The sequence below is a fragment of the Aulonocara stuartgranti genome (assembly GCF_965226115.1).
Source record: "Aulonocara stuartgranti genome assembly, chromosome: 1".
In the NCBI taxonomy this organism is placed as follows: Eukaryota; Metazoa; Chordata; class Actinopteri; order Cichliformes; family Cichlidae; genus Aulonocara; species Aulonocara stuartgranti.
The window spans coordinates 28,727,904-28,751,124 of record NC_138939.1 but is presented as its reverse complement, the minus strand read 5'-3'; the positions used below and the strand labels follow the sequence as shown (position 1 = coordinate 28,751,124).

General features: G+C 41.4%; 1 protein-coding gene across 1 annotated transcript; it reads right to left on the bottom strand.

Moving 5' to 3' along the window:
* Nucleotides 1-1,471: 1,471 nt before the first annotated feature.
* Nucleotides 1,472-16,259, bottom strand: slc12a1 (solute carrier family 12 member 1; the record flags this gene model as incomplete). The annotated part of the gene is made up of 26 exons (XM_082551502.1): nucleotides 1,472-2,259; nucleotides 2,355-2,422; nucleotides 2,553-2,688; nucleotides 2,849-2,935; nucleotides 3,127-3,238; nucleotides 3,421-3,549; nucleotides 4,641-4,766; nucleotides 5,136-5,218; nucleotides 6,059-6,165; nucleotides 6,739-6,879; nucleotides 7,161-7,272; nucleotides 7,429-7,528; nucleotides 7,614-7,769; nucleotides 8,033-8,134; nucleotides 8,479-8,602; nucleotides 8,725-8,832; nucleotides 8,922-9,085; nucleotides 9,301-9,385; nucleotides 9,579-9,706; nucleotides 9,815-9,926; nucleotides 10,014-10,124; nucleotides 13,744-13,883; nucleotides 14,085-14,180; nucleotides 14,786-14,861; nucleotides 15,199-15,339; nucleotides 16,011-16,259. 26 exons carry the CDS (start codon nucleotides 16,257-16,259, stop codon nucleotides 2,124-2,126), a joined length of 3,129 nt encoding a protein of 1,042 aa, XP_082407628.1. The 3' UTR covers nucleotides 1,472-2,123.
* Between the last annotated feature and the right edge of the window lie 6,962 nt (nucleotides 16,260-23,221).

Here is a 23,221-nt window from a genome sequence, read left to right as displayed (position 1 = left end):
GTATCTATATCCCTTTATCTGAGAACAGAGTTGAAGTTTAAGATTTTCTCCTTTGAATTCAATTCAATTTTATTTATATAGCGCCAAATCACAACATAAGTCGCCTCAAGGCGCTTCATAGATACAGAGAAAAACCCAACAATCATATGACCCCCTATGAGCAAGCACTTTGGCGACAGTGGGAAGGAAAAACTCCCTTTTAACAGGAAGAAACCTCCGGCAGAACCAGGCTCAGGGAGGGGCGGCCATCTGCTGCGACCGGTTGGGGTGAGAGAAGGAAGACAGGATAAAAGACATGCTGTGGAAGAGAGACAGAGGTTAATAACAGATATGATTCAATGCAGAGAGGTCGATTAACACATAGTGAGTGAGAAAGGTGACTGGAAAGGAAAAACTCAATGCATCATGGGAATCCCCCGGCAGCCTACGTCTATTGCAGCATAACTAAGGGAGGATTCAGGGTCACCTGGTCCAGCCCTAACTATATGCTTTAGCAAAAAGGAAAGTTTTAAGCCTAATCTTAAAAGTAGAGATAGTGTCTGTCTCCCGAATCCAAACTGGAAGCTGGTTCCACAGAAGAGGGGCCTGAAAACTGAAGGCTCTCCCTCCCATTCTACTTTTAAATACTCTAGGAACAACAAGTAGGCCTGCAGAGCGAGAGCGAAGTGCTCTAATAGGGTGATATGGTACAATTCAACTGATGGTGAATATCACCATCAGTTGAAAAGTTTGTGTTGGATCACAAATTTTAGCTCTTTCTGTGGGTTAAAAGTGGTTAAAAGGGGATTCACATTCAGTGTAATATATTCATAGACACATAATATAATCAGGGAGTTGTGGCCCAATACTGACCAGTTATGCCTGTATAGGTGTGTTTTTTTTCTTGTTTCTTTAAACTGCAAAATTTTAACTACAGCAATTAAAATAATAGTTTTAAAGTGCGCTAAATTATGTTTGAACTCTGTATTGTTGATGTGACACAGCAGATTATGGCTACTGCCAATGGTAAAGGTCGTCTTATTTGCTGATAGGGAAGGCTGATCTTGATTTGGCTGATATGTAGGTGGCATGTGCAGCTTTACTTTTAACTCAAAAGATCTTTTATGGTTTGCAATGAATAAATATGTCTGATGAAGGGTAAACATCATTATTGTTAAACCTTAGGTTCTGCTGACTACTTTCAAAGTGTGCATACTTTTTATTCCCAGTGTGCCAAACTGTATAGAATAATCATCATAAAATGAGAAAATACCCAAATGATGTCTGTAAGGTACCAAGTAAGATACTATACATTTAAAATAATAGACATCTAATTTATGTACTGCAGTATATACCCCATTTCCCCCTCCACTGACACATTTCTCTGGACAAAGAACATCTGACGATATAAATATATATAATATATTCACATAAGGAGACATCACAAATGTTTTTAATCTTTATTTCAGCTGATTAACATTATGTGCTTAAATAGATAGACTAAAATAGGAAGGGTAAAATTTACAGAATAATCTGATTTATAATGTTCTACCTTATTCCATTGCCCTTAAAAAGTGTACTATGAAAGTAACATGAAAAATATTGAAAAAATGTCACGTGAAAGGTAAACATCTGTATAATGGCAGCAGTGTATTTTACACAGTGAATATAACAAGTGTTTAAAAAAGAACTGATAATAAAGTTGCCAATAACAAGATGTTGATCATTTCTAGAATACACACATCTACTATATACAATTATTTTACAGTCTGACCATTGCACAGCCGTGGTTGTGTCTCTGCCTTTGTTTATGAACTGATTTGAATTGATTTGACTATGTGTTTTTCTAAGCAGCTACATTCATATTTGGACACATTTCACATTTGCAAATTCAATTTCGGAAATACAGACTTGTGTGTGTGTCCTTTCTTAGCGGGCATATATATATATCTATATATACCTCTCTATATATATGCTTATATGCTGGAGTTATCCACAAATGCTTGATTGTGTTACACTTTTCTGCTGGCCTGGAAGACTAAATATTCTTGTACATTTTATTTAAACATGGCTTGTCATTATGGCAACACCATTCCTTTTCCTTTCTAGCTATATCACACTCGGATTGTTGGCATGGAAAGTGCTCAAGAGTAGAAAGTTAGCACGCTCTTGTGGTTGCCTCTAATGAGCAGGGTGGGTGGAAGGTCCTTTGTCAGGATGTCCAGCCAGGCCATGTAGAGGAAATCAGAGATCGTTTCTTTACGAGCTATGGGCATGCTCCTACAGGGGGTCAACAGTGTAAACAAATATGTTAGACATTGTTCTTTCAACACTGGATTAAGCTTGGTAGTGTTATTCAGACAATATATACTTACACAATGATTAAATTGGCTGATCTGGAGTGTTCCTTGAGGAGCTCATTCAGTCGTACCTGGAGGTGTGTCTGTAACCAAGCGACAGTTATTTTTTTTTAACAATAAATTTTTTATTTTGTTTATATTGATATGAAGATAATACATGATATCTTCACTGTAGCCTGTGTAAGGTTATTACTTAGTGTCAGTGCTTTTTACCTTCTCCTCAAACTCGCTTAGCTCTTTGTCGGTGACCTTCCAGGGCTGCTCTTTCTGCAAGGCTCTAATCTGATCAGCGTCTTTGGACCCTTCATGCAGACGGAAAGGCTCAATCATCTCCTGTAACTCCTTCAAGCTGGAGAAATGCAAATAAGAACATGAGCTTTCTCTATAAATGTTCTTTTTCTCCCCTAAACTTGTAGCATGCTGATATTACAATGTGATTCAATTTTACTATTACTACTTCAGCATCTGGTTCGCTGTTACTTGTGCATGTGAAAAGAAATGGCAGTTACCTTTCAGACCTGGGCTTGATATGTAGGTCATCAAAGACATTAATGTCACTGCAGTTGATTCTAAACTTCTTCAGCAAGCCCTTCATCCTGCAAGTCAAATCACCCCGCACTGATTAGCTGTCCTATACATGTACTTCCTCATTTTGGTGTTAATGCTAAATAGCATTCCAGTAACGTTAGCAGCACATGAATTTTCATATCTTGCCAATTAATGTATCCAGTCTAACTTCCACATATTAAACTGTAATTGATATTGAAATATTAATTAGTTTACTCACTCCTCCTTATCCAGATCACTGCGTCCAGGCTGTCCTGCCATGAAGATCCTCATTTTGCAGTCTTTCCACTTCTTCCTGGTAGTGAGGATGTAGGGGAGGAGCAGTGTAAGACCTGAGAGAAGAGAAGCACATTTTTTATTTATTGGTCCGTGTTGCGTCTTTCAGAGACTACTATTTTTTAAAGATTTGGCTTGTTTCATATATTTTTGTCTCCAGTGATATCGAGGAGAATGTTATGGATTTGGATCTGTTACGAACTTCAGGCAGTGTTCATAAAAATGATCCAAGAATTACCTCCGTCATCAAACAGCCACCACACATCAATGGTGCCTTTGGGCTGTTTCTTCTTGAACTGAAGACTGGCTTCCACCAGCTTCTCATTCATTTTGGCAACCTGTGGCGGTGGAGAGCCACACACCGACACTGGGAGAGAGAAAGAAAGGGAGAAAGATATGAGAGCAACAGCAGGAGGGAATATAATTCACTGTAAAGTCGGATATGAAAACTATCACAAACCAACATTAAGAGATGACTCTACATCACCAGAAATGGCCGTCTCTCAAGTTTAATGCTCCAATGAGTAGGGTGCATTTTGTATACTAATGACTGCCTTGTCTCGCTGTCTTGCCAAGATGCAGCTCAGGGATGAGTGTGTGTTGGCGTGTGCGTGTGAAACAGAGAAAGATTGAGCTACAGGCTGCAAGCACCCTCTGCTGTCTGGGTTAAAGGAACATTCTTAAAAGATGCTCTTCAAAGTGGACGAAAAGGAGTGTATTATTGGATTACAGCCTCAGGGGCCTCTTTAGTGGGAATGGCGGATTCAATTATGTCTCAATGTGAGCACCCCCCCCCCCCAAAAAAAAAAAAAAAAAAGAGAGAGTCATTGGTTTCATTTATTAAATGTACGCTATTTGAGTCTGTGTGTGGAGGAGACTGAAAAAGAGAAACGTGCTTCCACATATTAAGAGATCACATTCATCTTTTGATGCAACTTTTTCTTTAACCCTTTCAGGCATAGTGGTCGTTACAGTAGACAGCTATTCAAAGGCTGTTTTCTTGTATTTGTGTCAGTGTTGATGGTTTACTTGCACATAAACCACTACATTAGACACTAATGTGTCACTCCATCCCCCGCCACCCACTGGTCATTTAACGTTACTGGAGATATATGACGTGTTTCATTGTAATTATTGTTATTTAACCCTGTTATGCATGAATTATGACAATCTCAATCTGGATTTTTTCATTAAGTATTTTTATTTTTCATACCTAAAGATGAATGTAAATGTGAGGCTGTCATAATTCGTGCATGAAAGGGTTAACCATCTCAGGCTCAAATTAAGTTTTTTTGTTGCTAATGCACAACCAAGTCCGGCAGTGGTACTTCTGAGTAAAAAAAACTCATAAGATATGTATGTGGGGTAATCAGGTTGTTAGTTTTTAACTGTTGCAAATCGGCAACGTCTGCCTTGAGAGGGTTAAATAGGAGTTAGAGACAGTCGTAAGATGGGTACCTCTGGTCGTGAGCACTTGCTGAGATGACTTCCTGGATTTCCTGAATAGTCCTTTTCCCTTCCCTCCATTTGGCATCATCTCATTCTCCAGAGCCTCTTGCTCCTTTGCTGCCCTTAGCATCTCCTCTGAAAAACAGAATGGGAAACATGACTGTGAATATGTGTTACACAAGGTAGGATCCCTTTTCTTATTGGAAAACAAATCTGCAGAGACACAGCTATAAATGGCATTTTTTAAAATATCTTATCTGTGAACTACCTGACCGTTGTAAACCTTTATTAAAAGCTTCTAATCTACAGAACAAAGTATCTCAGTTTATCAGTGTTTTTATTATTACAAAGGGTTATTGTGAGTTGTTGTGACAGATGTACAGCAGTTTCTTACAGCAGTTTTTCTTAATTTCTTGGTGGTTTGTTTTCTCTACCATGGGTATGTTGATGCTGGAGCTCTTGCGGGTTAAATAATTTAAAGCCTAACGACAATATCATACAGACCTTCTGCCTCGACAATGTGAGACACATCCAGTCCCTGGTTCACCCTCAGCATTGCGGTCCCGTATTCAAAGTCAAATGCATCGCTGTCAACAAGAGAATAAGGATGCTAGTTCAAACACAGATCTCCTGTTTATGCTTAATTACCTTTATGCTTAATTACGGAGGTTGTGCTTTCGGTAGTCTGTGGTGTACATGTGTGTCATATACAAATACAATAGCTCAAAAACTTTTGAATGAATTCTTATGAAAAAATAAAAATTCTGGCTTACATCCACTAAGAACTTCAAGGTCAACTTCATGATTAATTCGCTGAAAATTGACAAAAACCCTTATAACCCAGAAACTATGACACTTACATTTGTTGTGTACAGTTGGTGTGTGTGAAATGCATAATTTAAAATATGTCACATTTGACCTATGACCTCCCCTTTAAGGTCATTAGATTGATCTGAAGGTCAAAGTGAGAATAATGCTATATAGAGTTATTAAATGCTAAGTTTCTAATTTCCATTTGCATTAACAATGTGTAAGCATATGGGGAAGGATATATGGGCATTTGAAATATCACATTATTATGGCTTTGTAATGTACATTATAGGAGCAGGTTATAAATGTTTAAGTACATAACAATGTGAATACATCCACAATGTTTATTTGTATGTTCCTAAAGATTTAAATGGAATTTACTGTGAAATAAATGCTACACATGTATTATAATGACATATTAAAATAGATTTCAAATGATCAAATAAAAGAAGCCTACACTTTGCACTGGTTTTTTACTGCACTGCAAACTTCATAAAGTACATTTAAAAAGCACAGAGAAAACAAAATAAATGAAATGATAACTCTCAATGTGCTTCTCATTACTGAGTGTGTTATTGTTATAAAAATGTATGTGTGTGTGTTTATTCAGCACTTACTGAAGTATTCCCACGTAACTCTGAACTGCTTCTGCCCCGGCAGTCCTCCAGTTTTTCTTGAAGCCTATCATTAATGTGTTAGGCTTCATACGGCCAAGACCAGAAGCCTATGAGGAAGATATAAAATCCCAAATCACAATGAGCTGTTAAGTGAAGCAATACAGACACCATGTTACCCTGGGGTTATAAAACCGAGTGTAAAACCTTGATTAAGAGAGGGAGGGGGGAATGATTTCTAGAAAGCTTAAAAGTTTCCAAGCGAAATAGACTGTAAGGCTGTTTTACTGTCAGATCACTCAGCAGACCTCACTTTATCTTTGCCGGAGCTCATCCAAATGCAGTGTTAATCAGTTATAGCTTTTAATCTGCCGTGTTGTTTGAAGTAAGCTATCCGGACAATCATAAGAGGCCTTATCTCGACGGTGCAATAGTCTGAGCCATACCACTGTTTTTCCGCTCCGAACTTTTCTACTGCACATATGTCCTGGCCAGATTTTTAAGACAGCTCTAGATCAACAGATGTAGGGTGTTGTTTGGAAGACATGGGTCAATAAAACCTGCTTCTGTGAATCTGCTATCATATTCTCATCAAAACTCACGTTACACATTAATACGCTGGATTATTGTGGGTTAACTAGATTTTTTTATTTACCTCTTACATAAATTATGACCATACTGACCTGCAGCAGACTCTCAGCCCCTTCTCTGAAGTTGTCACAGGCCACGGCAGCGTAAAATGCCTTACGTTTTTTCTTCTTAAGCAACAACTGGTTCTTCTCCATTGCATTGTTCATCTCGTCAACGGTCTCTGATCTGGGGCCCTGAGGAGATCACACCATACGGCTGAATGTAAGCGTTTTTGTGAAAGGGAAAAGCGGTCCATCTTTTTTTATATTCAGAAAGTGCACCTGACCCTAAACTTTAGTGTCAGACAGTTGGCATTTCCCTCATTCCTACTTCACATTCTTTTGAACATCCACTGCATGCTAAGTCTGCACTCTGATGAATTACATTTGCTTGATTTTGCAAATCTTAATATAAATGTGAGGTTGATTTTTTAAATCAAGATTTTAAGACTGTCTGAGATTGCAATATTACATACCACAAACACTTCGCAGGTGATGCATAGTCCATAGTTCTTAGAGAAGGAGTGAGCCAGATCAAGGAGAGCCGGCCTGCTTCGTGTCGAACCCGTCAGAACTAAGATCTGAGGCCTGAAGACGGGAAATAAGAACATTATCTCCTTTTTTTTTTAGGTTTCTGAAAATCCCCTTGATTGAAAAGTTTTACCTAACGTAAATTATCTTTGAAACTATTATGATAATAATGTTTCTCATATGTGCTTGCAGGAATTGAGTGCAGGATTTTACCTGAAGTTCTTGACGTGATCCTCCACGCCTGACAGAGATAGAGCATTGCTGACTGCACTCACAAACGTCACCGCTTGCGTGGACGAACCCCAGTTCACATCTGGAGATAAAATCAGTCCGGACAGGTTAGCTCTACTTCTCCTGTTGCACAGCAAAAATCCTTCCAAGCAATCAAATAAGCTCACCGGGCTTCTTCACTGTGACATATATGTAGAGGAGGAATTCAATGCCATATGTGAGCAGAGCAGCCCACCAGTTGATAACAAACATAACAACGCAACAGAGCAATGCTCCCATCAGGGACAGCCACATGTTATAGTATTTATATGCCGGTCTCCAACCTGCATTAAAACAAAGAGCAATGTGAGAAAAGTGATGGAAAACAGACTATATATAACAAACTCCATTAAACATAATCCACTGCTGAAACAGCTCGGTTTGTCAGGTAGTGCTTTATTTCCTAAATATTTGAAGTCACTTATACAAAGTAATGGATTAAAACACTAACAGCAACAAAAAATGGTAAATGAGGATAGGGACAAGCAGAACTACCTGATTTTACTAACATAATTTTTCCTTTATAAGCTACTTTTTAGACACCCACCTGGAGATTTGGCATAAGATGCATGGAAGCAGGAGAAATTGATGAGGGCATAAGATGCGAGGAAGAAGTTTGAGATGATAGGAGCGATTGTGTTGAGGTCACCTGCACAGACAGAAAATCTCTGTCACTTTAAATTCTTTCACAGAGCGGGAATATCAAACTTAAACATGAACCAATATGTATCTGAAACAGGTTTGTGAATATACACAATAAGCAGATTGCTAAGAAGGAGTTTTAACTGTATCACTTTGCATGGACGCCACTTGTCAGATGAAATCTTCCTTTCGTTGTTTGGCTTTAGTTTATGTCAGTGATCTGTTGATGTGTGAACGTGTTTTCTGATTCATTCAAACTGGAAGACTTTGTTAGCTATGTGGTTTGAGACAAAGCATGAAATGTTGGTTTAAGGTTGTTTGGGTGGTATGGTACAGCAGCAGCGAGCTCACCGATGAGAATGAAAGCAACAGAAATGATGAATGTGAGGACATAACCACGGATTGGCTCGTTGTTTTTGCCGTGTCCTTTGGCAAAGAAGTGCAGGGCCCTGTAGATGTTGTCTTTACACAGTGCCTGAGGAGAAAAGAAATGATGTGAAGGAAAATATTTTCAGAGGTTAAGAGCAACAGGTTTGCTTCTCTATGACTTTGCATTTTATTGTAGTACATTAAAAAAAACAGTGGCGATCTACTGACCTGGAAGACTTTAGGCGCACTGACAAGGGAAGCCAGGGCTGATGACAGGGTGGCTGAAAATGTTCCAGCAATAATGAGAGGACCAAACCCAGACACCAAGGTCATGACCTGAATCAGAGGTGATGAGAAGATGAGAGCATTACAGATGACGAAATTGAATTCTTCTTAAAAGTTTCTTTATTTAGAAAGTTGTGTACCTGGAAGTTATTCATCAAGCCAAACTTGCATTTCTCTACTTCACAGGAAGAAAAATCGTAGCCGAGTTCACAAGCAACCGCTGTTGAACCGTTGCAAATTACTGGTGTTGTGTGATTTATGATGCTGGATGAGTTGCCTGTGGCATCACGGACAACAGTAGCAGCTGACCAGTCGAAGAAAAGAGCAGATGGATTAATTAGCATTTTTTAGATAAAATTTGTGCTTTCAGGACACATTTATATTCAGGGACATAAGTGATACTGATTGTATGATCCTGGTAAAACTGTATCTGCCCAAGGTAATGCTATACACAGTTTTACTCATTCCAGTGAAGATTTTATTTCACTGGAGCTGCATTTAATCAAACATGTCACTTACCGACACAAAGAGCCATAGCCAGATAGGTGAGACCAGTGATCAGGATGGCTAACAAGGTACCTTTGGGTAGTGCAGCTTGGGCATCCTGTGAAATAATAAAGATTTGTGTTAAATTATGCAGATCTGTGCTTGACAGTTAAATACAATGACTTTAAAGAAATGTATTTATGTAAAACAAATAAGTTTGAATTAAAAAAATAAAAACTCTTTATTCAAGCCTATGTTACGTAGCAGTTAATGACCCCCATGTATTACTCTTCTCTGTATGAAAAAGTTACCCGCAAGTCTCCAGAGATGTTAGCTCCAGCCAGGATCCCAGTTGCCGCGGGGAAAAAGATGGCAAATACTGAAAAAAATGTCTCACCGTCCCTAAATGCTGGAGTAAAATTCTCTAAGAAGATTTTGGCTGTGAAAAGAGAGAGTGAGGAGAAATGGCAGGGGTTAGCAGCACTTTGTGAGTGAGTGGGATTATTTGTAATGAAAAATGTGTATCGGTTTGGAGCGGATGTCTCACATCTGTAATTGAAAAACCCCTGGGCTTTCTTTTCGTTGGTTGCAGGAATGACTGTTCCTACAAAAACATTCACTATGGCCACCAGCAGGATAACCAGAAGAATAATTTGCGCCTGTGGTGAGAAACAAATGCAAACAGTTTAAGCTTTTGTACAAGTAAACGAGACTGGTGAACAAACAGCACCGTTTTTTGCTCTAACCTTTGCCTCCCATTCCATCCCAGCAACTGATATACCCAAGAGCAGCACAATAGTAATACAGCCAATGATCCTGATGTCGTTCATTTCATCCACCATGATAGCAGAGTTCTCCTGTGTATGACAAAAAAACCCCCCCAAAAACAATATATCTATATATCTATATATATCTATATATCTATATATCTATATCTATATATATATATATATATATATATATATATATATATATATATGGTAGATCCCGCACTTGATGGTAACTTGTGCTATGGGCTTGGAGTTGGCCTCTAGTGTTGTACGCCACATCCCCATTGAGTTCCTGATGAAGGCTCTTAGGGTCCCATTGATCTTGTACAATTCTAGGCATTCCAGTATCCAGCTGTGGGGCATTGAGTCATAGGCCTTCTTGTAATCAATCCAGGCAGTGCACAGGTTGGTCAGTCTGGTCTTGCAGTCTCGGCTGATTGTTCTGTCTACCAGTAGCTGGTGTTTTGCACCTCTGGTATTCTTGCCAATTCCTTTCTGTGTCCCGCTCATGTATTGACCCATGTGCCTGTTCATCTTAGCCGATATGATGCCTGACAGGAGCTTCCATGTAGTACTGAGGCAGGTTATTGGTCGGTAGTTGGAGGGGACCGGTCCCTTCTTGGGGTCCTTGGGGATCAGGACCGTCCGGCCTTCAGTTAGCCATTCCGGGTGTCTCTCGTTAACTAGCAGCTGGTTCATTTGTGCTGCCAGACGCTCGTGGAGTGCAGTCAGCTTCTTCAGCCAGTAGGCGTGAACCATGTCGGGCCCTGGTGCTGTCCAACTCTTCATACTGGAGACCCTTTCTTGGATATCTGCCACTGTGATGGTTACTGGACCCTGTTCAGGGAGGTCGCTGTGGTCTGCCCTCAGATCCACTAGCCACTGAGCATTGCCGTTATGGGTTGCATCCTTCTCCCATATGCTCTTCCAGTATTGCTCCGTCTCCAGCCTTGGTGGTGCTGTTCTCTTATTGTTCCCTTGCCACTGAGAGTACACCTTTGCTGGTTCTGTGGAGAACAGCTGGTTTATTCTCCTGCCTTCTATCTCTCTGGTGTACCTCCTCAAGCGGCTGGCCAAGGCTGTGAGTCTTTGCTTGGCAGTTTCCAAGGCCTCAGGTATGGACAGCTTGCTGTATTTCTTAGGCACCTTATTTGTCGCACCTTTCTGCAACTCCGTTAGTTGGCTAACCTCCCTCCGTGCTACTTTGATCTTGCCCTCTAGCCTCCTTCTCCATGGAGGGTACTGCCCCTTGTGGCTGTTCAACTTGTAACCAAGCATCTCACTGATCACTGCTGCCGTATTGTAGATCAGCTTGTTAGTGTCGGTAATTGTGGTTGTAGGTATTGCCCGTAGTGCTGCATTAACATCATCTAGCAGACCTTCTGAGGGTACTTTACGTAATCTTGGTAACCGGCTACGGGGGATCCAGGTTTCAAGCTTGGCCATGATCCTATTTTTCAGGTCAGTTCCTCTCGCACTCAACGATCCTTCTCCTATCGCACTTGGGGCTATGTACCCAATCTCGGGTGGGGGTGATGATATCTCCCCCCTGACCTGGCATCCTGACTCCTCCTTGCCGTAGCATTTGTGTTGTACCTCGTCAATCTCTAGCTGTGAGAGCAGTCCCTTCTTTCGAATGTTGGAACACTGAGCTACTAGTTGTTTCGCCGTCATTGTGGATGTTGGGTATCGAAGAATCCATAGGTCCCTCATCCTATTCATGTAGCCCCTTCCGCCGGGGTTACTTGCGTAGTAGCATTCCAACAACGCCCTGTTTTCATCCCTTGCCCACCGATGCCTTCTTGTTCCAGTAGCCCACTTTTCGTCAGGGTGCCCTGGTTCCTCAACACCTGACGCGGACCTTGTTGATCCGGGCGACGTCCGAGCCGGCATGCCTTCATATTTATCTGTCTCGCTCATGTCTGCGGTAGGCTTGCTTAGCATAGGGGGTCTAGCCTTAGGACCCTTACTGGATACAGACGCCCCAGGCAGGAATCGAACTTGCGATCCTCTGTTCCAAAGGCGTGTAGTTTAACCACTACGCTATCCAGCTGCTTATCAGCCACCTCCTGTACATGGATGACATCAAGCTGTATGCCAAGAGTGAACGAGACATCGATTCACTGATCCACACTACCAGGCTATACAGCAATGACATTGGAATGTCGTTCGGACTGGAGAAGTGTAGTCGGATGGTAACAAAGAGAGGGAAGGTAGTCAGAACTGAGGGGATTGAACTACCAGAAGGCAACATTGCAGACATAGAGGACAGTTACAAGTACCTGGGGATCCCGCAGGCAAATGGGAACCATGAAGAGGCCGCTAGAAAGGCTGCAACCACCAAGTACCTGCAGAGGGTCAGGCAAGTCCTGAGGAGTCAGCTGAATGGTAAGAACAAGATCCGGGCCATCAACACATACGCCCTGCCCGTGATCAGGTACCCTGCTGGGGTAATAGGCTGGCCAAAGGAGGAGATAGAAGCCACTGACATAAAGACAAGAAAGCTCCTGACCATGCATGGAGGGTTTCACCCCAAGTCCAGCACCCTGAGGCTGTACGCTAAGCGGAAGGAAGGGGGCCGGGGACTGGTGAGTGTCAGCACCACAGTCCAGGATGAGACAAGGAACATCCAAGAATACATTGGGAAGATGGCCCCAACTGACCGAGTGCTCAGTGAATACCTCAGGCAGCAGAAACCCAAGAAAGAGGAGGGAGACGAGGAACCATCATGGAAGGACAGGCCCCTGCACGGTATGTACCACCGGCAGATAGAGGAGGTGGCTGATATCCAGAAATCCTACCAGTGGCTGGACAAAGCTGGACTGAAAGACAGCACAGAGGCACTAATCATGGCAGCACAAGAACAAGCTCTGAGTACAAGATCCATAGAGGCTGGGGTCTATCACACCAGGCAAGACCCCAGGTGCAGGCTGTGTAAAGATGCCCCAGAGACAATCCAGCACATAACAGCAGGGTGCAAGATGCTAGCAGGCAAGGCATACATGGAACGCCATAACCAAGTGGCCGGCATAGTGTACAGGAACATCTGTGCCGAGTATAACCTGGAAGTCCCGAGGTCAAAATGGGAGATGCCCCCAAGGGTGGTGGAGAATGACCGAGCTAAGATCCTGTGGGACTTCCAGATACAGACGGACAAAATGGTGGTGGCTAACCAACCGGACATAGTGGTGGTAGACAAACAGAAGAAGACGGCCGTAGTGATCGATGTAGCGGTTCCGAATGACAGCAATATCAGGAAGAAGGAACACGAGAAGCTGGAGAAATACCAAGGGCTCAGAGAAGAGCTCGAGAGGATGTGGAGGGTGAAGGTAACGGTGGTCCCCGTGGTAATCGGAGCACTAGGTGCGGTGACTCCCAAGCTAGGCGAGTGGCTCCAGCAGATCCCGGGAATAACATCGGAGATCTCTGTCCAGAAGAGCGCAGTCCTGGGAACAGCTAAGATACTGCGCAGGACCCTCAAGCTCCCAGGCCTCTGGTAGAGGACCCGAGCTTGAAGGATAAACCGCCCGCAGGGGCGTGCTGGGTGTTTTTTATATATATATATATATATATATATATATATATATAGATATATAGATATAGATATAGATATATATATATATATAGATATAGATATATATATATAGATATATATATATAGATATATATCCTTCTACAACAGCCTAATCAATATAACATGTCTCACCTTGAGCAAGTCGACCACTGTCTCAGCAAATCCCACCACATACATGGATACGCCCACTGCATTGGCAAATGCAAAAATAAGACCAATCGAACCACCGAACTCTGGTCCCAAACTGCGAGATATCATGTAGTAGGCACCTCCTGAAATGGCAATGTAACGCACACAGACACATACAGTAGGGAATGATTAATAGAAAATTCAGTGACTGGTTGATTTAATGTCAGGATAAGTTAAATACAGCTTAAAAAAACACACAAATAAAAAGTGCTTCAGGAGCTCATATTCAGGTGTTGTTTGGAACTTTGTGCCTTTATCTTTATCTTGAAATTTCGCTGCCTTACCTCCTCTCACCACACCATTAGTACAAATAGCGGACATGGAAATGCCAGTGATGGTGGTGACCACACAGCTGAGCGCGATGATCACAATTCCCAGACCTGAAATGCAAATATGCAAATAATCACTTTTGTAAAGTCCAGCTACAGCATTGCTTAGTTAGGTGTAAAACACTCTGTGTGTGACATGAAAGCTTCCTCCCCACAGTTAGCTTTAAAAGTGCTAAACTTTAACGTCTCATGGGAACCCCATGGGTTACCCAGCTGATCTATAGGTTCTGAAGCAATGAACAAATTAATGAAGTCATACTCAAAGCCCCACTCCTATTTTTATTTCTCTCACTTTCTCTCTCATCCACACACACAAACACCACTATCTACCTCTCCCAACAGACCTTGAGCAGGTATAGATCATTAAGGGAGCTCATTAATTATCCTTTAATTATCTCCAATCCCTGCAATTACATGGAACAGCATCGGCACTGGCCTTGACAACACAGACCTCTGGGATCGGTCTGTTTTTGCCCCAGATTATACATTTTCACCAGGTAAATAGATTATTTTTTATTGCGTTCACTGTTTGATAAGGGCTGGAGTTACAGGCGGACTCATTTTCAGCAAAAGTGCTCACACACACAAAAAAAAACATTACTGTGGGCTTAGTGGCTATTTATGTGTGCGTATGTGTGTATCGTTGCCACACTCACCCCAGCCTGCTTGACCAAAAACCCAGGACAGACGGATGAACAACATGACACCCCAGATGTTGAGCATGCATCTCACCTGTGGAAGAGAGCAGTGTAAGTCTATTTTTCTCACTGTGTTTCATGATTTAATGTTATTTCAATTTATGGAGTAAATGTCACTGAGCATAATTTGGCTTTTAATTACAAAAAATCCAATAAAAAATATGTTGGGGGCCTTTTCTGACTTTTGTGCCCTTGAAACACAAAAGCAAGATCAAAATCATGTCCTGAGCAAATGCAAATCATTCCCAGATTCTGGTCTCGAAAGCGCCACTGGGCCTCGTTGTGTTATCGAGACCCACAGAGCTTCATCTTTGGTTGAGTGACCATGGTTAAATAAAAAAAGAAGCTTACCATGACCTAAAATAACTTACCAGGACTCCTCTTATCCAGCCAAACTTTACCATGCCCTTCATATCGTCAGTGGGAGCAGCAGACTCTAAATCGTCAGAGGGGGTTCCACTGCTCCTCTCGCCATCGTCCTCCAATGTGTCTGGGACAGAGATCACCCCGTTCTGGAGGAAGAATGAAAACACAGAAGGAAACATACATTTTCACAGTAACTAGATGGCATTTTTGGTGTTTATATGCATAATCCGCTGCAAGAAAAGGGGCGGCATTATAAAAAGTTGTGGTTTTTGTTTTCTCATGGCAATAAATAGGTGGTTGTGTTTTTTCATTTTTTGCTGGCAAGGGTACTAAAATATCTTTTTTTTTAAACCATCCAGGGTTGCAAACCTAATTCAGCCAATAAACCTAAATAATCTTACCCATTTCTTAGACAATGTAGCCTTATAATAATTAAAAAAACAATAAAACTTAAGTGTGTCAAGAGTGCTGGTTGTCATTCAGTTGTAAGAATAACTTTTGTTGTCCTTTTTAGTTTCACAAGTTTTAAGATAAGGCCCTAATAATTGGACTGTGGCTACTGCACGGATGTTTGAAAGAATAAACATCTGTAAAATATATCACTTCACTTTCTAATGAAGTGTGCAGCAGAGGAGGGAAAAAAAACCCTGCAGTTAAAACGTCACTGATTTGAATTTGGAGAAAAATGGGTGCAAGCTATTTTCTGCAGAATGGCAGGTTGTGGACAAAACAGGCTTAACAGAGGAGGAGATTGGGTGCCGACCATAGAGGAAAAACAGAGAGATCTTATACATCTCACACATCTACATTCACTCACCTTCTGAAACACATCATGGAGCTCCTGCAGGGACGGTCGCACAGCTCTGTGGCCACTCATGCTGCCTGCATTGCGGTAGAAGTCAATGTGGGGCACGCGGTCCAGAGTGTCATGACCGAAGGCGCTGATCACGGAGGGTCGCACTGTCCTGTGGTCATCGTTGGTCTCCTCATAAACTGGAGGTTCATCCAGGTTGGAATCATAGGCAGAGTTGATGTGCCCCCCCTTGTTAGAATTGAATCTCTCCATCAAGAATGCTGAGGGAGACTCTCAGATTTAAACCGTCAAGGATGAAAGAACAGTCTAGTCTTCAGACATCCAAAAGTTTCAAAAGCGCAGAGAGCTGGATCAACTTGGTGTGGTTGTCCTTGTTTACTGATGACTAGGCTATGATCTATGATCAGACTTGCAGAGAACTCTTCTGATACTCTCAGCTCCTTGCAAATGAGCTGGGTTTCTTTCAGATGGCTTACCTTTATACCATGTATCCCAGGGTCATACACTGGCTGTCAGCTATTGGCTAACTTACTGGATCAACCCTCAGAAATCCGAACAAGGGGTGTCAGATATGTCCTTGCTCCATCGTAAGGGACACAAAGACATTGCTTAACTATTAACCAAGTCATAAACACCAAACGAGAGATAAAGGTGCTCATTGCCTGAGTGCTGGAGAATTGATTACTAATATTATTGTGTGAAGAGTAGGGTAACAGCATATGTTGTTCTGTGGTTGCAGTTTAAGTATAGTATTTCCTCAGACCTATGGATGAATCATTTGGAAACATCCACATGGAAGTTCTCACTAAACAGGTTTCAGACCCATTATGATGTGTATATTGTAAAGAGTCTGAAAAAGATAAGGCTAATGTAGGCCAATAGAAAAATATACATTTCATAACATATGTTTGCAATAAGATATAATCCTGAGGAACGGTGTGATAACAGGAGAATCTACGTGTGACTAGTATACTGGGCCCAGAGTTATATAGCGGATTAAATAAATGTCTCTAATGATTCTCTTTGCTGCAAATTGTTATGGGGGAATGTTAGTGAATTGGCGAGCTCAGAAGAAATGGCCATATTAATGGGGAAAATGGGAGTTAATATAAGACCATGAATAACAGGAACATGCCGGAGGCCTTTCACCAGAGCCACATGACTTCTGAAGTGCCTTTAAAAGACCTTTTAACAGGTAAACTTCCTTATTACTGATACACCACAGTGATTTATGCACCCAGTGAAAGGGTGGCTAACGACTTGAGATCTGACCTTGGCTGTATTGCGGGCTGACAAAGATACTCCAGCATGTGTTTCTATATCTAAGTTGAAAGGAGACAATCAATTGTTCATTGCCTATCAAATCAGTGTTTCAAAGTTTTTATGGTTTAACACATGAATGATACTGACTGAGTCATGCTGAAGAAAAATTTCCATGTGGAGTGTAAAGATCTGCACACTAGATCTCTCCTCTTCCCTTCTGCCTCCCCATCTCGTTTTTTTTCTTAATCAGACTCAAAAAGCCTTGTACACCTAATAAATAATAATAATAATAATAATAATAATAATAATAATACATTTTATGTATTCACTCAAGGACACTGTACACAAGCAATAACAACAACAAACGTTATAATTTACAAAATAGTAAAGCTAAAACGTAGAGCAAATAAATAAAATAAACTAAAGTAGCAGGATGGAAAAGTTTATGTGGATTAGGCTATTGTGAACAGGTGAGTTTTGAGTCTGGACTTAAAAAGAGGGAGGGAAGTGAGGTTTCTTATCTCAGGAGGAAGGGAGTTCCAAAGACGGGGGGAGAGCAGCAGAAAGCCCTGGACACTTTGAAGCTTATGGATAGATTTTTGACTAAGACCAAAAAGAAGAGAGTTGCAGTAATCGATCCAACTAATAGAGATATTAGTCTTAAGCTTTGAGACACATGTTCATTCCCAGGTTTACAGTGTTTTTGGTGGTTAAACAGACCCAGGCCTTGTCTCATTTTACACTGCGGCTTTCTTATTAGAGTCAGTGATCCTCAGGCCTTGCTGGCTCTCCCGCAGCCGGGACATGAAATTGCTGCGATTCTTTTTTATTATCCAGGCTGCTTGACTTTTGCCAGATCTGCTTTAATAAATTCACAGTATACAGCTTTCCTCAGAGAGCTGTTGAGCGGACACTGTGAGCCTGTGGTAGCAGGTGCATATGCACCAATTTGTACAGAGAACAAGGGAGTCTGCACTCTCGTTAACATCCAAATCACTTGAAAAAGGCAGAAAACCCCTTTGCATAATCTATCAAGCCTGCAATGTGAAAATATTAGCAGACAAGATTCTCGGCATTACATCTTAAACAGGAAGCAATAGACTGCAAATTAAAGAGTGGTCAAACCTTTTAGCTCCACTCATCTATTGCACTAATTGTACTGCATTATGGCATTCAGAAACAAAATAAGTGACCTGGACTCAAATATGGTCTATTTAAAAAAAAAAAAAGACAAGAAAATTTTAAGTGCTGGATAAATGTTCTCTCTTTTCTATAATCTAGCAAAGACCAAACGTGATCCTTAAAATGAAAAGGAGAAAAAGTCAAACGCGAAATAACTCGCAACTTCTGGCTTTGATGGCTGTAATGTAGCCTTTGATCCAAGAGTAGCAGCACTTCTCTGAAAATTCAGCTTTTTTACATAACTACTACACATAGAAGTGTTTTCTTGCAATATTAAACTCAGGTAATATATACCGTTTCATTATCATTAATAATAATGATAAATATTCAGGTAAAATAAACTTTCTGTATATATATTATCTTGATCAAATCAATTCAAACCACCCTGGTTTGAATTGATTTCAGTGTTAGCATTAACATTAACTTGCAAATAACTAAGAAAAGGGTATCCAAGAATCAGTTTTTTTTAATCATTTAAAAGTAAATTATTAAAGAACCTTTTAATCATTAATAACCATTATCAAACAATGATATATATCGAGGTAGGTAATCATTGATATGTTCATTCAGACAGGCTTCCACAGTTGTTCAAAGCGCTTATTTCGAGCCTGTCCACATTAAGATTATACATGCAAAAGCAACCCAGCAAACCCAGCGTGAACTGTGAAAAGATAAATAAACACCTTGAATATTTTTATGATTTTGAGTTTACTAAAAGCAGCAGATTGTGTTAAATTGCTTTTGGTTTAAACAAAAATGTAACTTTTTGGATCTTCTGGCCTTATTGCGACATCAAGGTCATAGCTGTGAGGTCTGAAGATCGCAAGTTATAAAACTAATGATCGATAATCAGCAACGCTAAGGTACGTTATTCAGCCATGCCATCAACACATGATCTGTACAATAATAATTTTGTAATCATTCATCAGCTCCTATTTCCATCAAACCCAGGAGCCAAAGATCCAAAGAACTGTCTCCTTGTTTTATTCCAGTCAATGAAGGGATAGCGATTTATAGTGTTTAAACGAATAAACGACACCGTCCGAGCTGACAGCAGAGTGACATATTACAAGACAGTGCGACGCAGAAACGCTTCGAAACACTTCCTGGGTAACCTTTGTTAGAATGTCGGGTTCATTTTTCTTTTAAGTGGTCTTGAGGGCAAATTGGGCCTTTTCCTGCTAAGAATAGATTTAAGATAAGGGTGTCACGTAGGTGACAGAGATAATGGTGCAATAATGATTGCATTCCTGACAAATGATGCGTGTCAGAGGGGATGAACAGGGTGGCCTTTCATTGTAAACTGCATGTGGGTTCTGCAGATCTGCTTGCGTCTGCTGTTGCATTAGCCCCCATTTCTCTTTAGACCGTACCATACATGTACATGCATATCATCATTTTCTGCATGAGGACCTATTTGTAAATGTTTTATTTAAAAATAAAATAAAAGTCTAACTGCTTCTAAATCTCTGATGGCATCAGCCACACAGGGGCGTGGCTGAGGACTCTAGGAACAAAATGCCTGCTCAGCAGGACCAACCATGGGCTTACCAGGAGCAGGGGTGTTTTAGGTTTAGTTAGGTTATTCTGTGCTTAGTTAATATTAGTGTGTTTTTGTTTTCCCCCTATTGTGTGTAAATGGTTTGGCCAAATCATTATAAAAGCTACCCTCATGTCTTTGTAATTAGGTCAGTTTGTGAGTTAAGTTGTGTCTCACTTTGTTTTATTTAAGTTTCTGGAAATTACTTTTCGTAGAGTTATATTTAGTTGACCTCTTTTATGGGCCTGTTAAGTATGCTTTTGAATTTTGGTAATTTTGGACTTTTTGAGGGTTAAAATAAAGAAAACCCTTTTTGAAGATACTTTTTTTTGCCTGTGTCCTCTTTGCTTTGGCTGCTTGGTCCCTCACAATCTCCAATATTAGCCTGTGGAGCTCTCTTGCTCCCCTTCCCTCTGTTGCTGCAGCAATGTTGCAAAACTGCTCTCCTAGCTTACGAGCGGGCCATGTAAAAAGGCTTGAAATTTTGTAGCATGTAGCGTGCTCACATGTAAAACAGATTTCCCTGCATAAGAAGCAAGAGGCACAAAACACAAAGACTTTGCAAGCAATATTTTAAAGTGAAGAAAATTCTATTTATTTTTACATCATTGGATCCAACGAAAATCAATGAGAAACCTCCACCACCAGCTGAGCAAGCGACAGGCCTGTCGTCATGATATGACACTCAAGCACACACACACACACGCACGCGTACGCGGGCACGCACGCACAAACAGGTGCTCTAATGTTTTCTAGATGAAGGCACATAAACCCATTGAAGGTCACAGTAAGGCAGAGTCACAGCGCTAAGGAGAAACCGTAGACCATAGAAATTAGCAAAGGAACACTCCAGACTTTGAGCAGTGGGCCGAATTACAGAATCTCTGCTTAGGACTGTTCTCTCTTCCTCTGTCTGGAAGAAAGACTGGAGGTGAGACCGAAACTACAGGAAAAAGATGTTCAGGTGCAGCGGGACGCACATCCCACACCTGTTTTCCATGTGACCTTTTCCTATGCAGGCAGGCGAGCAGTGAGAGTTTCTCCTTGTCGTCAGAAAACTAGCAGTGCTGAGAATGAGGAAGTCCTTCCAATTTTTTTTCGTCCTCATTTCGCTTGAAAGCTAAACAATGGAAGTAATGCTTGACAAGTCATAGAGCAACACTGCCACATGTATCAAAGTAAACAGTTGGGGTTGTTTTTTGTTCCTTTCACTCTGACACGTGATTGTGGCAGGATACAGTATACCATCATTCAAAAAAAAGCAGCAGTACAAACTCTTGAGAGTTGATTTTGCATCATTTAGAAACAGTAACACCATAATGTAAATCACAGTTTGTCGTGTTGCCTTTCATTGCATGACTTCAGAGAACAAGACACCACAGAAAGGGACCGAAGTGCACACACACAGCAGCAGCAGCATCCATTTGGATCATCCACAGATTGGATTTGATTAGTCTACAAAGCACTAGTTAGACATATTACCCTGTATCCACTCGTATACATTCCTGTGCAGAACAATTTAGCTGTGCAGAGTTTCAAACACTCTCTCTCTTCCATTCTAAGTTCACATGAGGAATCTTGTCCCTGAGTCTTCAAACTATATCGTAAAAGATCCATTGCATCCTAATCTCCCACCCACTTCCATGAACATCCATGAACATCCATGAACATCCATCTCTTATTATCTATCTACAGACATTCATTCATCTCGCAGGTATGGGTTAAAGGGAGCTTCAGCCAAGTTCTGTGTAAATCGATGATTTGAAATACACACCCCCTGGCAGAAGGGCCGACAATATGACCACCTCGCACACTCACACGCATACAACAAACATGTAGTCGCACACGGACACTGAACAATTCACACACATTAAACAACACACGTGGCTTTGCTGTTGGAGTTTGGTATGCCACAGTAATGTCTTAATGGCGTTTCAGCGTGCAATGGTTGTGCGGAGCTTGTGTGCGTTCATGTTTGCAAGTGTGTGTGTGTGTGTGTGTGTGTGTGTGTGTGTGTGAATATGCATATGGATTTCCATGGACACTTCTTGTTTGCCAGGACATCTACTGATGCGTGTGTCCCTGTGTTAAGTAAGGGCGTACTCAAACGTCCCTTTCTCCAGCCCCTCAATGCCATCAGCCCAGTTGGAGGAGGGCATACTGCTGTAGGGGTCCAGCAGGATCCTGAAACACCTTACTATTAGCAGCCCCAAAAACACCAGTAGCATCCCCACAAAGGCAAAGGCTGTCTTCTGCTCCAGAGTCAGAGAGTGCGCCATCATGTCGTTTCCGCTCATGGCAGCAAGGGAGTGGTTGTAGTGGACGCTGCTCATGGTAAACCAACATCTAGGTGCCTCATCTCTCCTCTGATAGGGTCAGGCGTTTAGAAGCCTGCATGTTACCTGGACAGAGTTTAAATGATGGTGTCAGCTATCGGCCATCATGTCTTGTGAGCAGATCCATTTCAATCAGTCTGTTTAAGTGCAACAGTTAATGCATAGACTGTAGAGAAATTCATTCAAGGTTTCCTGTATCTACATAAATGCCTCTATTGAACGTTCGAAGATTGATCTCTCTCATTCTACAGATCACCCCCACCCCCCCTGTAAATTTTGCAAAGAAAAAAAAAAAAAAAAAACAACAACCCCAAAACCCAAAGAGCATACGTGAACCGAGGAAAGAGACAGGCTCGACTCACTGAAAGCGAGGCATCACTATATGTCTTTAAGTCAGGTTAGAATTACAGTGTGTCGCAGTGCATAGCCAGCCGTTACACATAAGCAAAGCAGTGAGGAATGAATGACTACATCGCATCTTGTGAAGATGTGACGCTATATATGTTCCGCTCACAGGAATGGAATCTCTACCTGTTGCATGTAAGCAGATGCCTGTGCGACAGTGCAATTCCATTAGACGGTGAGAGGGAAACTGTAAATGACCAAACATAATCAAAAAATTGGTGTGGTCACCCAAGTGGAAGTCTGCACTTTCCCAATACCCCAACCCCAACCCCAAAATCTTTCACATGAACACAAGCAGCAGGTGGCCAGAGTGAGAGGACAGGAAGCGGTGAGGGGGTAAAAGAGAAGGGGGATACATACAGATAGGAAAATGAACAGGGAGGACAGGGAAAGACAGACGAGGAGGAAGGAAGCAGAATGATGAGGAGGACACTGCACAAGTGTGGATGGTGAGAGAGAGTGAGAGAAGAGAGAGCGAGGCAGTGAGG